Source organism: Odontesthes bonariensis, chromosome 12 (genome assembly GCF_027942865.1).
Source record: "Odontesthes bonariensis isolate fOdoBon6 chromosome 12, fOdoBon6.hap1, whole genome shotgun sequence".
Classification (NCBI taxonomy): Eukaryota; Metazoa; Chordata; class Actinopteri; order Atheriniformes; family Atherinopsidae; genus Odontesthes; species Odontesthes bonariensis.
This window is the reverse complement of record NC_134517.1, coordinates 13,022,535-13,038,707: the sequence shown is the minus strand read 5'-3', so window position 1 is coordinate 13,038,707 and position 16,173 is coordinate 13,022,535. Positions and strand designations below refer to the sequence as shown.

General features: G+C 40.1%; 2 protein-coding genes across 2 annotated transcripts; both read right to left on the bottom strand.

Moving 5' to 3' along the window:
* Positions 1–1,168: 1,168 nt before the first annotated feature.
* On the bottom strand, positions 1,169–14,703 carry cops8 (COP9 signalosome subunit 8). The gene is made up of 7 exons (XM_075479116.1): positions 14,589–14,703; positions 13,890–13,960; positions 13,705–13,753; positions 8,718–8,850; positions 3,372–3,479; positions 3,202–3,264; positions 1,169–1,809 (listed from the first exon to the last, which is right to left on the bottom strand). The coding sequence occupies exons 1-7, from the start codon at positions 14,658–14,660 to the stop codon at positions 1,730–1,732; spliced, it is 576 nt and encodes a 191-aa protein (XP_075335231.1). The 5' UTR covers positions 14,661–14,703; the 3' UTR covers positions 1,169–1,729.
* Positions 6,026–7,584, bottom strand: trim63b (tripartite motif containing 63b). The gene has a single exon (XM_075479115.1). It carries the CDS (start codon positions 7,439–7,441, stop codon positions 6,401–6,403), a length of 1,041 nt encoding a protein of 346 aa, XP_075335230.1. The 5' UTR covers positions 7,442–7,584; the 3' UTR covers positions 6,026–6,400.
* Positions 14,704–16,173: the final 1,470 nt, after the last annotated feature.

Below are 16,173 nucleotides of genomic sequence, written 5' to 3'. Positions count from 1 at the left end.
GAAAACTCTTTCCCTCTGTACCTCATTAGCATGCGCAGATCACACTTCTATGATTCGTGTTGGTTGTAACAATGCCAAATTCTTCTTTAGATGATATTAACACAGATTCTACTTTTCATTCATCCACTCTCTATACGTGCGAGGTTACACCCTTGAGAAGTCACCAGTGCATCACAAAGCAGACACAAAGACAGAAGAGCACGCATCACTCTCATACCTAGAGCCAATTTGGAATCATTGAATCGAATCGAAGGAGGAAACCAGAGCAGCTGGAGCTGGAGTAATCTCCCACAGAAAGACCCCAGCTTAGGTTTGAACTGGGAACCTCTCTGATGTGCAGTGACCACTGAAGGTACACCTATTAGCTAATAACAAATCCAGCAGACCACCCGATAGGCTGGTTTTGATATGGCCAATAGTTTATTAAGCTGCTCTTACTCGAGAAAATATTTTTATTTTTTTGTTTATTTTTAACCTATGTGACAGAAACCAAACAAATCCACTTGCCATTATAATTGTGGCATAATTATAAGGAGTGGTAAAATTACGAGTCAAAGAAAGAGCAAAGTTTATAAGGGATATTTAAACATATTTCAGGTATTTTTTTTTTATGAATATTGTGTGATATTTGTTATTTGTGAGGATTCATTTCAATGAATAAGAAAAACACAAGCTTGGCCCATACAGGGATTGAACCCACTACTAACCAACTGAGATAACCAACCAATCGATATAGTATCAGGGCGTATTAAATATAGTTCTGAATACGACAGAACAGTTTTGCGATCAAATGTAAGTTTCTATGTATGCTCTTCCACAGGTTTGCAGTTCTCCATGAAATCCATGATCACTTCATGTGTACAGTATTGAGCATGGCTCCCCGAATACCAATTTAGACATTAAGGTGATTAGTTTCCCTCGCTGATTTATGTTGAGCGACGACGGCACGCTGCAGTCTCGCTAAGAAAAAACAAAAAAAACATCTAGAGTATAAGATAAACAAGCAAATGGAAAATAAATCTAGCATCAATATCAGTTTACATCTTAACACCACATCCTCACAGGTTGTAGCCTTTTTATGCAGTTTGGTTAAAGTTCTACATATTCAATATGCTTCACTGAAAGCTCAACATGAAACTTTTAAAATTCTCAAATAAGATAAAAATAATTAGAAACAGAAAAATATTTATTCAGCTTTCAAAACAAAAACTTGAAAAGACTTCAGACTGAACTCAAACAGTGATGCATGACTCCTGTTATCTAACGAAGCTTATACCAAAACAACCTTCAAGCGCTAAAATCGAACAGTCTACTGTACATGTTGATTTTTACATTACTATTGCGAGGAGTGAGTTAGTTGGGTAAGAAATAATAACAAAATGACAGTGATGAGTCTCACATTTGAAATCAGACCCAAATTTAAACATTAGACAGGTTGCTAATAGCAAAAAAAAAAAAAAGAATATCATACAACATTGTAGTCCGAGCTGTTACAATTTTTCAATGTAGAAATTAAAAGAACAAAACACATTAGTTGCTGAACATAAACAGGCATATCTTGGAGATCAGTCCCAAGACCAGAAGCATTCATGCAAGCTGATGGGTGTTTTTCGGTACACCTCTATTGAGGAAGTGTGGCATTGCAGGATGGACAAAGATTCAATCTTAACTTCTCTCTTCTGTTAGTACCAAACTGGTTAAAAGGGGAGGCGGCAGTTATGGTGAGTTATCAGTTCTCAAGGAAAGCCACGTAGTCGGTGAGTCTGGCCAACTGCTGTTCATTTGGAACCAACGAGACTGGGGGAGGATCTGTTGAGAGAGGGGAGTTGAGGAGAAATTGAGAGGTGGAGAAGCTGAGTCAGTCCAGTTTTAAATTGCCAGCAACAGTCCATGTGTTCCAGCTGAGGGACTCAGCAGGACTCAAGATCCAAGCTAAACACGCCAGATAAATCTGTGTATGACCTCAATAGTTCCCTCAACCTGTTTCACAACATTACCTGCAGAGTCTCCCCATTTCAATGGGAGATAATCTGCCTGAACACCTCACATCAATTCCAACCAGCATGAATTCTGACCAAAATCACCCTGCAAAAGTTTTTTATAGTGGCAGAGTTGAGTCAGACACAAGGCAAACGAGCAAGAAATAATGGTGTGCTGTGGACATGTGGGCAACATATGCTTCAGTAGGGTCCGATGATTACAAAAAGAAGGACAGACTGCTGCCGCCTCCTTCTTGTATGTTTGCATTGATTAAGAAGTCCCACACACATCCTTAAAGGTGATCGAGAATCAAAATCATCTTTTTCACGTTTTTTTGGTGTTAGTTCTGAGTCTCCCCGCTGTGGGGAGTACACACGAAGTGCCAGCAAGTATCAGAACCTCCGTTTCAAGTATTCACCCTTTTTTGAATTGCTGCCAGAAAATGGGCCAATCCGTGTTTGAGCATAAAGTGAAGTAACTTTTGGCGCAATCACCCCTCCACACCCAAATCCAGAGCCACCCCCTTTCAGACACGCCCCTACGATCGTTACATATTCTTCCCCCGGAAAGCAATGTTCACGATCAATGGCTTTTATTTATTTTTAACAGCATCCCCAGTACATACAACCGCCGACGTTTCCTTTGCTCTGCGCATTTCACGAAGGACAGTTTCACAAACCTTGCACGATTCCGAGCAGGCACTTTCGAGCAGGTACTTTCTTTTCAGTGAGAGCATGGGCAGCCAATCAAGCAACGGCAACCGAATAGCGCCAACACCTACCTGCATTTCATAATGAGGTTGCCAGATAAGCTCTGAAACGACGCCAATAAGGGCAAACGACGCAATAAAAACGAATTCTGATTCTGATTCTAAACCCAGCATAGTAACATAGGTGTTTCAGAGAGCCTTTTAGGGAGGTTCTGAGCCATTACAGACCCAACCAATGTTTTTTGGGCTACATATCACATCACAGAACAAGGATTAATGCCCCATTCAACCTTTCTCTATCAAAGACTTGGAGACATGATCAATTGAGGGCGCACACAAGAAGTAAAGTAAAAAGAAAGGAACAATTTATTGGAGGGTATGGAAAAATCTAAAAAATTTTTGAGAAAGGTAAATGTCATCAGTCTTTCACTGAGATTAAAAAAAGTCTCTGAAAGCTATGCCTGCAACTCAGAGATATGGGTGGGATGTGATATGGCAACACTGCCACCTACCTGGCTTTTTGGGCATCACCATCCTGGTAGCTGGATCTGCCTGCCAGCCTTGACTCACCACACCTTTGGACAAAGGAAACACCCTCATCACCGAATGCATAGATGACAATGGAATGACAAATAACTGAATTAATCACACATTTAGGACCATTCCATTAGTGTACTCTTACCCTTCACTGCCTCTTCTACAGAGTAGCCCACAAAGGCAGCGAAATCTTCTGCTGTGATGGATGTGTACGCCTGCGCCACTAGACTGTACGCTCTTTGCCGGGTGCTCTCTGTGAGGACATTAATATCAGTGAGGCCTTTATGAAGTAGATATGAGGTAAATCTGTGCTCAATTTCTTTTTTTAAGTGCACAGAGAAAGTTTCTGGAATCTTCTAGAAACAGGAAGAATATGTTGTTCCAGCATCTGAGCATTCTGTTTATGCCTCGTGTCATGTCTTTAAACAAAGCTGCTAATGAGCAACAGCACAGGCACTTCACATTTTGAAAACCAAATAATCAAGAGTAAAGCCAGAGAGTGTACACTGCTATGAATCATCAACAGTGCTCCCCTTCCTCAGGAAGCTGAAACAGGTTTGATTCTCCTCTCAGCTGCTCATGAACTTCTACAGCACCACTATAGAGAGCATCCTCTGTTCCAGTGTGACAGTGTGATACGGCAGTTGCACAGGCAAGGACAAAAAAGACATGGTGAGAACAGCACAGGGGTTTGTGGGATATCCTCTTCCAAATCTGGCTTCAAGACACGCTGGCCGAGTCCAGGAAAAGGGCCTGATGAATCGCTGCAGACCCCACCCACCCGGGCCAGGTACTGTTTGTGCCGCTTCCTTTCGGAAAACGGTGCAGAAACATAAAAATACGCACCACCAAACTCATTAGAGCTATAAAATCCATCTCCCCCTACAGTAGCACAGACCACCAGTACTCCACTGACACATTCACTTACTCATTCGTGCCCTTAAAGGAAAAGTTAGGGTTTTTTTTAAACCCGGACCTTATTTCTGACGGTATTTAGATATTTATGTTCATATAACGGGAATGAACGGGGGCATCGGCCGATGCCTCTATATATGGATATACGCCGATCTAAATATCATCCGAAGGATGCCGACTTTCAGACTGTTATCGGTGAGAAGATGAACGTATTTTATTCCAGCAATAAGGTCCAGGTTTAAAAAAAACAAACCTCTCCTTTAAGACTGGGACTTGGCACTGTACTGCACTTATCACAAATTTACACTTTTATTTCATGTTCATTTCCCTTTTTACATCTCTCCGTTACTACAATATTGCAAACATCACCTGATCATTTAAACATATTTATAGTGTATTTATTGCTGGTATTTTTGATATGTTTAATGTATACTGTGCCTTTATGATGCTGAGAGCTACCAACTGAATATGTCATGATGTGGAAGCTTAATGACAACAAAGAATTCTTGACTGATTCTTGATATCATTTTACATTACAAAGCAAACAAGTTTAAGTCTTGGTAAATACAACTAAAGTAAATTAAATCACTTGGGTTTGCTCTCAATTCATTGAGTATTCTGTTAGAAGGGCTTTGAATTGACCAGGATGACTTCATAAGCTAAAAGGCAGTAGATCATTAAGGATATTTAACATCAGGCCCTGTTAACTGATGCATGCAAAATATGGTGGTGGAGCATTACCAGCAGTAAGGTGCTTACACTACAGATGTCTGGTCTGTATCAGCAGGCACTGGCTTCAGCTTCTAACTGCTCAAGCTGTCCGATTTATCTAGCAAATGTTGAGATTACTTTGAGAGCGACTGGGCCTCACAGCAAGACAACCTGGCATGCATTTGCTGCTGCTCCAGCAGCTATCATATAAATACCTCAGGGTTATGGCCTTTGGTGCTTTATTGCCTAGCAACTGGTTATGTGTACAACAGTAAGCCCTCAGCCTGTTGAGCCATTAGCAGCATAACAAAAACAAATGGGATGAGAAAAGACAGCTGTGTAGGGGAAGGCCAGAGATTTGTCAAGAGCATTTTTCCATTCTGATATCCAATTCCTTTTCACAATGCCTTTGTACTAATTTAAGAGGAGGCTGAAAGGTTCAAGTGTAAAATAACCTACATTTTATTCTGTGAGAATTCTAATATGTTATATTATCAATATTTTCAGTTTCCAGTTAAAAACCATAAATCATGAATAAAAAAAGGGCTGTTTTGAAGTCTCTTCCTTCACATATGACTATGGGAGAAATTGACTGATGAGTTAATGAGTTGGTACAAAACTCCCATCTAAGACGGTCCATTTTTTAAGCATGATCCCAACCATGAAGGTCACTTTAAGGGTATTTCGTCACTTAGTCCCCGGGAAAACGGGGATTTTTTTTTACCATGATCTCTTGACCGATACAAGATGACCCGTGTTGAAACTGGACTGGCCTTTCTTAGCATGGCCCTCTGACACTTCAGAATTGGGCTTGAGATGCTGAGCAAGACATCCATGAGTGGGAGGGTGGGAGTTTTATGGAGCAGAAACCGGATCTGGCCTGTCCTTGCCTGACAGTCTATTCCAGAGCTGCTATCATCTCTCACCTTTTAAAAATAGCTCCAACTTTTCACCAGCAAAGGCAAAGCTGAGAGGACATGACAAGAGCTTTTATTTATAAAACAGTCTATAGCCAAGTAAAGTGAGCAGATGGGTAAGATTTCAGGGGAAGTACTCAAGGGAAAATCTGTGCAACCAAAATAATATAAGGAAGCCATAGTTGTTTTTCTCTTTATGTGCCCCTTCAAGACTTCAAGAGTGATATCTTAAATTAAACCAAACATGAACAAAAACTGGTGCTTAACTTCATGCAATTTTATTCCAGGCATTGGTAAAGACAGATTTGGTGATAAAAGGTTGATCAGTTCGTCGTCAAATTAACGTGAAAAAGGAAACGAGTATTTCCATACGAAGAAAATGTCCAATCAGTTTTCACATCACTCGAAACCCATATTTCCATTTAGGTGGCTTTGAAATACAAAAGTATAAAAAGAAGTTCAGAATGACATTAATGATAAATATTGCACTGATAGAGAGGGCACACCATTTCAACCCATGATTCATCTACCATCATTCAATATCAAATTCAGTCTTTAAGAAAACACTACCATTAGAAAATATGCAAAATACTCATCACAATATCTAACTTTGTAACCATTTCAATTAGGATTACTCTTCCTCTTCTTCCTCCTCTGCATCCTCAAATTCATCATCATCACCTATTCCAAAGTTCATTTTTGCCAGGACAGCTTCAACATGTTCTGTAGACAAAGCGAAGTGGTCCATATTCTCGAAGCCAGGTTCGGGCCGCTCTTCCCCCAGAGAGGACTTGGCTGCATCTTTGGTCTGGGTGATAAGGTTTTTCGAAGCCAAAAGAAACTCAGCAGCTCCGCCCTGTTCTAAAGCCCTTACGGCTGTATCGGTCAACTCCGAACTCGCCTGCAGCCGTTCACCATATCGTTGAGCCAGGGCCCGCAGAGCTGTCACCTTTTCATCTTGCTCTTTTCCAATCTGCTCTAGCAGAATGGTCTTGCGCTCCTCTAAAACAGCATACAAGAGATCAAAGCGTTCGGCAATCCCTTGCTTTGCACGTTGGGCATTCTCTTGTACGGCACGGCAGGCATCCTCCATCTGGTTCAGCAAAGCCTGCAAACAACCGTTGCTAGCCACCAAAGTATCAATAGCATTACTCAGTTCACCTTTCTGGGCTTGGTAAACACTTGCTAGAGGTGCTACTTCACAGTCTTTATGCTGGCCAAACACTTTGCACATGGAGCAAGTGGGTAGTTGGCAGGTCACACAATAGATGTTGATTCTCTCATCATCATGTTCTTGGCACATGGGCTCTTTTGATTCTTTAGGCTTCAGGCTAGTTTCTGTGCTTCCGCTGTTAGTAACTTCTAGCTGCTGCTTATAGAGGTCGATGATATTTTCCACCAACAGGTTGCGCTGGAGGCCATGAACACCATGTCGGTCAAGCACAACCTCAAAACGGCAAGTAGGGCAACGGAAGACACCACCAGAAAAGCGGTATGGATTGCGCGAGTCATAGAGGTCACTAGCACAACTACGGCAAAGGTTGTGCTGGCAGGGCAAGATGACCACAGGCTTGGTGAACATGTCCAGGCAGATGGGACAGCTCAGCTGCTTCTCAAGGCTATCCATGGGGCTGGGTGGCCGAACCACAGATCCTGTCCTCTGGACGTCCATAATGGAAAAGTCTATGTTCCTTTCTTTAGCTTACTTTTTTTCAAAATAACTCGGATCGAGAGCAAACTCTAAGAATCTCTTTCTGTGGTGCGTGCAGTCAGTTGAAATGTCAAGTTCTATTCTGGTTGAGAGCTTGGAGCGCTGTCCTTTATACCAGCCCTCACAGCTGGTGACACTTGATCCTCGCCAACGAGAGCACACATTCCTGCCTATTGGTCTGGGATCTTTTCAAAGAAATGCCCCCCCTCCTACTCGGTGCTGCATGTGTCACATGTTCCGGTGGGCAGTGTCCTCTTGAACAGAGACTGAAATGGTGGACTGATCTGAGACAAACACGGAGCATGTGACGAGGCACCAACTGCAAGAGGGGGCTCAGCCTTATTGGTAAACAAGTAAATGTCAACATTGTGTTTTCCATGTTCCATTCTATTTGTTGTCATTTGCAAAGCCTGTTATTTATAGAACCTTTTTTTTTGTGTGTGTTGTACAAATAAGGGGTTTTACTCCTATGCTCCTCTCATTAATATCTAACTTTACTTGTTTTTGCTTTTGTTTTTTTTTAAATAAACAATATTTCAGCTAGAAAAATGTTATTTCAGTTTATACAATGACAGGAAAATAGTTTCAATGGTCAAAAGAATTTGTACATCAAGTAAATATCAATCACTTTAAGAACATATTTAAGGTCGCACTATTGACCATTGTACCTTGTCTAAAACAGCTAATTGGTTTCAAGCACTTCAATTAAACCATTTTAATATCATATTTATCAGACTAATTTATTAAATGTAATCATTAGCCATTACCCAAGTGTCTTACAACATAGTGTTTGGCAGATAAGCATGTCGCACTGTAAACATTGGGAGAAGCTATTCTTAAACTCTGGCACAAACATCACATGATACAAATGCCACAATTGGGAACATGAGGGCAATAACTTTATAAGAAGTGAAATCTATACAATGATTTCTCTGATGTATGACAATGTTCTCAAGAGCATGTAAACTGAAATCAAGACTACTGTATTTTAACCCTCATGATACAGAGAAGTTGTATTGCTGAGACCTACAACAGTGCTCAGCTGGTGTCTCCCTAATAATTCTAAATAACGGAGTGTAAATATTGAACTCACATCAGTAAACCAACAGGGAATATCCCAGCTGTTTCCCTAGAGATCAATGTGTAAATTGCATAAATATTATTTGGAAATCTGAGAACTTCACGACATGTCAAAATGATGAGTGAATGGTCAGATGGACATGTTTTTTGGCGTTACCTCGAAGGGCCTCCATGACCGGAAGAATATTCTCTGACCACTGGTGCGCTGCAATGGCCGTGTAGATTCCTGGAAAGTCTCTCTGCCAAATGCGCTGGCCAACAGCCCAAACAGCTGTTAATTCAGGGTTCGCCTGTATGCAACAAGGGAGACATTTCAGAAGACTTCAGTGTGCTACATTCCAGGAGCTGGAAAAACTAGTCCATGCATTCATCTTTAGTTGGCTTGATTACTGTAACAGCATCTTTACAGGTCTACCTAAAAAGTCAGTTAGACAACTGCAGCTTTTTCAGAACTCTGCTGCTCGAGTCCTCACTGAGACCAAAAAAGTGGACCACATAAGTCCAGCTCTGAGGTCTTTACACTGGCTGTCTGTCCATCAGAGGGTAGACTTTAAAGTTCTGATGCTGGTCTATAAAGCTCTGAATGGTCTAGGACCAAAATACATCAGTGACCTCGTGGCCCAGTATGAACCTTCCAGACCCCTCAGGTCATCTGGATCCATTTTTTATTTTTATTTTTATTTTTTTTTTTTTTAAATCAGTTCCCAGAGTCAGAACCAGACATGGAGAAGCTGCATTCAGCTTCTATGCTCCACATGTCTGGAACAAACTCCCAGAAAGCCTCAGATCAGCTGAAACACTCAGTGTGTTTAAGTCCAGGTTGAAGACACACCTATTTTCAGCTGCATTTTAATAAAGCTCCAAATCTGAAGCTTGAGTTTCAAATCTTAATCATATTTTAACTACTGATTTTCTATCTTTTTTGTTTAAATTTTAGATCATGCTTTTTATTCCTACTGTTTTAATGTCTCTGTAGAGCACTTTGAATCACCTTGTTGTTGAATTGTGCTATACAAATAAACTTGCCTTGCCTTACATTTGATTTGGCAGATTTTCATGGTGTTAGAACACCGTACACACAAATAATTTGGATAATGAAGAAAGGTGGTTACATTTTTAGCCTCAATGCCAGCCCCAGATGTGGTTAGATAATGAGATGCTTATAGGCTGTATGCCCTTCCACTCATCCAATCAGTATGAATGCAGTGCTTGAGGATAGTTTGTCAAAAACATTCATCATTTTCATACATCTGCCCACATTGCACTGACAACATCAGCTATGAATTTCATTCACCAAAATCATTTGCTCATAACTGAAGAATCCATTTGCTGGTTATAACATATCCATCCATCCATTTTCTATACCCGCTGAATCCGTCGGTCGGGTCGCGGGGGGGCTGGAGCCTATCCCAGCGGCCATTGGGCGAGAGGCGGGGTACACCCTGGACAGGCTGGCAGTCCATCACAGGGCCACACAGAGACAAACGAGACACACATGCTCACACACTCACTCCTAGGGACCATTTTAGAGACACCAATTAAAGGAGAACTGCGGTATTTTCAACATTAAGCCTCTTTTCTGAGTCGTCTGCAATGTTTTAGAACCCCCCTCACCGCTTTTTTGATGTTTACTGCTGTCTCCGGTATTTGCCTAATTTTGATTCTTCTCAACCTGCTTCAGAACGGCAAGTCATGCGCATGTCTAGAAAGGTCCGTAAAAGCACCATAAACGTCCGTTTTCAAAATCATCAACTCACCGGAGTGGTTACTGGTGTGCACTGGTAATCCGTGTCAAATTTCGTTGCGAAAAGTTGCTTCTGTCGTGTTTTATTTGACATTTTGTACTGGATGTTTGTTGATATTACTCCGCCACCGCTAAGAAAATAGTGCGAGCATGAACGAGCTGCCAAATAAAACACGACAGAAGCAACTTTTCGCCACGAAATTTGATATGGATTACCAGTGCACACCAGTAACCACTACGGTGAGTTGATGATTTTGAAAACGGACGTTTATGGTGCTTTTACAGACCTTTTAGGACATGCACATGACTTGCCATTCTGAAGCAGGTTGAGAAGAATCAAAATTAGGCAAATACCAGAGACAGCAGTAAACATCAAAAAAAGCGGTGAGGAGGGTTCTAAAACATTGCAGACAACTCAGAAAAGAGGCTTAATGTTGAAAATACCGCAGTTCCCCTTTAACCTAACATGCATGTTTTTGGACAGTGGGAGGAAGCCAGAGTACCCGGACAGAACCCACGCATACTTGCAAACTCCACACAGAAAGGCCACAGCCAGGAGTTAAACCTAGAACCCTCTCGCTGTGAGGCGACGGTGCTAACCACCACACCACCATGCAGCCCCGGTTATAACACAATTTCCCAAAAATGTTAAAAAAAAAAAAAAAAAAAAATTGTTGTCAAAAGGTCAAATTTTTTATGTAAAATTATACTGTTCTGTAAAAAGAGTCTACAGGGCTTTTTCCAAGAACGACACTTGGCAAGAAAAGAGGAAATTTTAAGCATATTTAAAACTAATTTTATTAATATTTTATACTAAATGTGGAACCCCAATCCCTGGAACCCATCTTGAAACTATCATCTGTACCAGGAGGTCAAAAATTGTGTACATTTTAGAATCTGTGCTTTCTTTGTAACAAAATCCATATCTGAAACACTGTTTATTGATAAGGCAGCAACTTTATGTCATATCACTGTGGTTCCCAACCTGTGGTATCTGGGGCACCAAAGATTACAGGTGTTCAGTCTAAAGAAGTTATCAAAATTAGTTTTACACAAAGACAAACTGATATGTCTATTGGATTTGTAAAAAGTCTTTATGTGGATAAACAGCATTGAACACTAATGTTAAACACCTAAGTACAGCAGAGTGAGTGGCGTTTACGTCCTGGAAATTATCACTTTTTTTTCTATTTGTGGATGCAAAGGAAGATTTTGTACCTTGGTGATGATAAGTGCAGGGCAGAAAATAACTAATTCAGATATAAAGAACCACCTGCAAGGTAAAAACTCCAAAACACCTGTTATGCTGCTGGAGCTACAGCACCAGTAAAAAAATAAACGGCTAGCTTTCAAATTGGCTAAAGCCGCCGTTTCAACAGAAATTAATGAACATGTTGCTGGATATGTGGTGGAGTAGATCCTTTAAACAACTGTGAGGTCATTATCTTTCAATAAGATAATTAATTAATTCCACAGAAACAAAATTATTTTTTGTTAATTGTTGAAGGCACAGATGAATTCTGGGTGGATTTGTGAATGCCCTAGACTCGTGGTGTGAGCGGTATCTAAGCAGAACTGGAGCGGCACGGAGCAATCGCTCCGGCCATTTGATTAAAAACTCGCTCTACGCTACGACTATATTTTCCTCGCTCCCCGCTTCGTTCACATGCTCTGACTGGAGCGGAATAGAGTTATCAAGCAATGTATGACTGACACTGTGACAATGTGAGAGATTTTGCCCCTTCCAACTGTCTCTGTGGAATATCATCATATATTTAAATATAGCCAAGTGGCTTGAATGGCAACATTGTCAAAACAGAAAAATATGTCCAGTCCATTTGAGAAACTATTATAAACACTGAGTATGTGATGAGACAAGATCATTTTCATATACAAACTGGTCTTCTCATATAGACTAATGATTAGAAACCTTTTTATTTCTTGGTTGCTTGTGCAGGCCCAGATTGTCATCATGCAAGGCACATTTACATGAATGCAGTCAGGCAATAACACTGGTCAAGATTGACATGCTTTCTTAATATTAAAGTGTAATTTATACTTCAGCAACATTACTTTTAAAATAAATTTGGTTGCGAATGGATAAAAAATATACAGTGGATATAATGTCATACACCGTGTCCGAGACTCCTGGTCATCCATTGTCAAGTGATACACGGGAGTCAGAGTTTCAAAAGATAAGGTTTCAGATTGTAGTCATCATTTGCTGCTGAAATGGACATCATTTACCATCAGATATTGGTAAATAACCCGACCGACGGATTCAGCGGTATAGAAAATGGATGGATGGATGGATGGATGGATATTGGTAAATATATTGCCTTTGCAGTAGGGGTGCGCGATCTGACGATATAAAATCGTGACTGGCGAGGAAGAGTGGAGAATCGCAGGCGATCTACCAAATTAGAGAAACCGTATAGATCGCCTTTGCCAATCAGCGCAATGATTTTTATTATTATTTTTTTTAATGCTGGTTCCGGCCGATGCGGCAGACGTAGGGCGTCCTTAACCTAACCGACCAATCATAGCGAACTGTGCGTCGTGACACTTTCTTACACGCCTGCATGTTGTGTTTGTAAAAACTTAGAAAACGCATGGACAGCCATGGCTGAAAGCCAAGCCGACGAGCTGGTGAAGAAGAGGAACTCCACCTCTGTAATTTGGAATTGGTTCGGGTTTTCTTCTACTCTAACCCACTGCTGCTGGTCCACATCAGGAATGGGAACAGCAGCAGGGGCACCATGCACAGCACATAGCGGCGCACGGGAGAAACTCACGGCCAGCAGCAGCACTCTCGGGTCGGATGAGGAAACCGCTAGCTCGTAAGCTAACTACGGTGCAAGAGAAAAGGGATGCACCGCGACCGTGACAAACGTTACACAGTTGAAAAGTATTCCTTTAGGGCGCTCTGGTGATGGCAGTGCGGGACTGTGGCTGCAGTAAATGAACATGCAGCGTTGCTCATCTGTTGCTAAATGGCATCATGAGGTGGAGTCAAGTCGTCATCAGTGGTTCGTTTTTCTAGTTCCGGTTGCTTCACTCTCACTGTGTCAGATGTCATCAATTAGATCATTATTTTTCATCTTGAATTGGGTTACAGTTCAATTACAATGTGTTGATTGCCAAATTCTTTCTTTGACTCCCTTAGCTCTTCTGTGGTTCAGCATGTCGACTTAACTCTACTGTAATTGGTCTTTTTTTTTTTTTTTTTTTTTGGATGGAAGATCGTGATAAAAAAATCGAAATCGTGATTTTATGCAAAAAAATTGTGATACAACATTTTTTCCATATCGCCCACCCCTACTTTGCAGTGTGGGCAGAACAATTACATGCCATGCATTGTACTGTTTTTCGGGCGCTATGTATGTTTTACCAAACTTACTGATTTTATTGCCGGGGGAATCCTCTTCCATAAATATCTGGCATTATTCCTGGTGGAACAAAAGCAGACGTTGACCAATTAGAAACAAGAAACTTAATAATGACAACTAAGAATTTATTTTTTGGCAGCAAAGCAATTACTGCAATTTAATCAATATACTGTAAACCTATATACATTTCACTTACATGTCATTATTGAGCAAATAGAGGGCCAGGAGCTGAGCATAGACTTGAGGTGTTGCGATGCCCCCTGGAGCCTGTTAAATTGAATGGAGGTGGATGATTTCAGCTTGTAACTGAATGAATCCAAAACTCAGTTTTCATTCACATCAACAAAATTATCTCTCAGGATTTACTGCTGACATTACAATACAAGGTGACGCTCTGACAACCTACAGCCGTCCAGCATGTCATTCTTCTTTGTTTCTGCTTGTGTTAAATGGTACCTTTTCTGACATTACTACTAAATTTAAATAGATAACCAGCAATCCAAAGGTTGACCTACCGACACCCAGTTGGCTTGGCCTTAAATGCCCCAACTGAAACAAAACGTTATTAGCTGTAGCTACATTTGATATTACCGGAGATATTGGGGCCAACGAGCTTCCGACTCTAGATGCAGTTAGCACCGAATAAAGCTGTATGGTCGCTCAGTCACTTCTGTACACATTTTTACATTTATATGGCACTTAAAGCGCGAGAATCGGTTTATTTACAAGCAAACTCCGCTGGTCTCAGGATGTTTAAAAGCTTATCAGTCATAACATTAGCCTAAAATACCCCTAAACTAACATGCAACGTTACTACCACTACCAAAGAGAAACTGCGTCGGGAAACCGTTGATTGCTAATACAAAAATTATACATTCCGAGAGCCACTTCTTACCTCGAGTTCTTGAGCTTCGCACTGCTCTAATAATTTGTCAAAATTTTCCTCCATAGTCACAGCAATGGGCATGTTGATGCCTTGCGCCGAACCCTTCTTCTTCTATTCTGTATTGTTGCTGTATGGCAGCCGGTGAGGAGATACACTGCCCTCGCGTGGCTGAAATACAATTTACAAGTAAAAACTTCGAAAAGCGACACGGCAGTGAATGACATAGATAATAATAATAATAATAATAATAATAATAATAATAATAATAATAATAATACATTTATTGATATAGCACCTTTCATACATAAAATGTAGCTCAAAGTGCTTTACAAATAAGATCAATATACAAAGTAAATAAAGTAAAACAACCACAAGAACAACAAAATAGAGCAAAATAGAACATGTCACTCGGGGGGGACAGAGCGAGGAGGAAACAGACACAAACCAAAGACAAAGCACTAAAAATAGAAAAAATAATTTACCAATAAAATAGAGAAACAACAAATGCAATATACAAATAGTAATAATAATAATTAAAATTCAATTCAATTCAAAAATACTTTATTTATCCCAGAGGGAAATTAAATGTTGATGTAGCTCAATTAAATCAAGGAGTTATTATAGATGCTGATGGCTGTGGGCAGGAAAGATTTCCTAATTTAATAGATTTTAATAATAGAATCCATAAAACTAGTAGAAGGTGAGGGTGTATAGATGTGTTTTTAGCTGCTTTTTAAAGTTTGTAATATCTGTTGACTACACTGGTAGAGAGTTCCAGATTTTTGGTGCATAAAAACAGAAAGCAGCTTCACCCGTCTTTTTATATTTCATCCTAGGAACACTTAATAAAGTAGCACCTGATGATCTTAGAGCTCGATTAGGAACATATTCTGTGAGTAGTTCTGAAATGTACGGAGGTGCTAATCTATTCAGAGATTCAGAGATAAAACAATAATGAATGACCACTAGATAAATGATGAAGTAAAAAAAAAAACCTCTTGATGATACATAATGATTGTCAGTAATACTCATATTTATAATACTAATACTAGTATAACAACAACAACTCCTACTACTAATGATAATAATGATAATTGTAGTGGCCATTTGTCCATTAAAAACAAATTAAACTTAAACCAAACAAAATCAAAAGACCACTGATGCACCATGGGGGATGTGGTTTAACGCAGGCAAAAGAAGATGAATGTCCAAAATGAATTCTTGGGTTTTCTGATGATTTATTTCCAAACAATAAAACAAACAAAAGAAAACCATGCCTGCTGCTCTCTCCTTTTCCCTGGTAAAAAAACATTGGCCCACCCAGGTGCATGCTGGTACTCCAGGTGCCTACCTACACAGGTGCCCAGTGTGACCCAATTAGCAAAATATTCTAAACAAATAAAGCACGGAAATTAATCAAATAAAGTTACTCATAATTAGCCAATTAAATTTACAACTAGAACCAAAAAACAAAAACTAACTTTACAAACAGCTCCTATATAATAATTGTGTATATATTCTTATGCAACCAAAGTTTTGATGAGTGTAAAATGTAAACTATAGAATTTTGCATGATTTATTTTTCAAGTAAGAA

Coding starts and splice junctions, on each gene's coding strand:
- cops8 (XM_075479116.1), bottom strand. CDS start 14,660: ATGCCCATTGCTGTGACTATGGAGGAAAATTTTGACAAATTATTAGAG. Junction 13,961..14,588: donor GCGAAGCTCAAGAACTCGAG/GTAAGAAGTGGC, acceptor TCAATTTAACAG/GCTCCAGGGGGCATCGCAAC. Junction 3,265..3,371: donor TGTAGAAGAGGCAGTGAAGG/GTAAGAGTACAC, acceptor CTTTGTCCAAAG/GTGTGGTGAGTCAAGGCTGG.
- trim63b (XM_075479115.1), bottom strand. CDS start 7,441: ATGGACGTCCAGAGGACAGGATCTGTGGTTCGGCCACCCAGCCCCATG.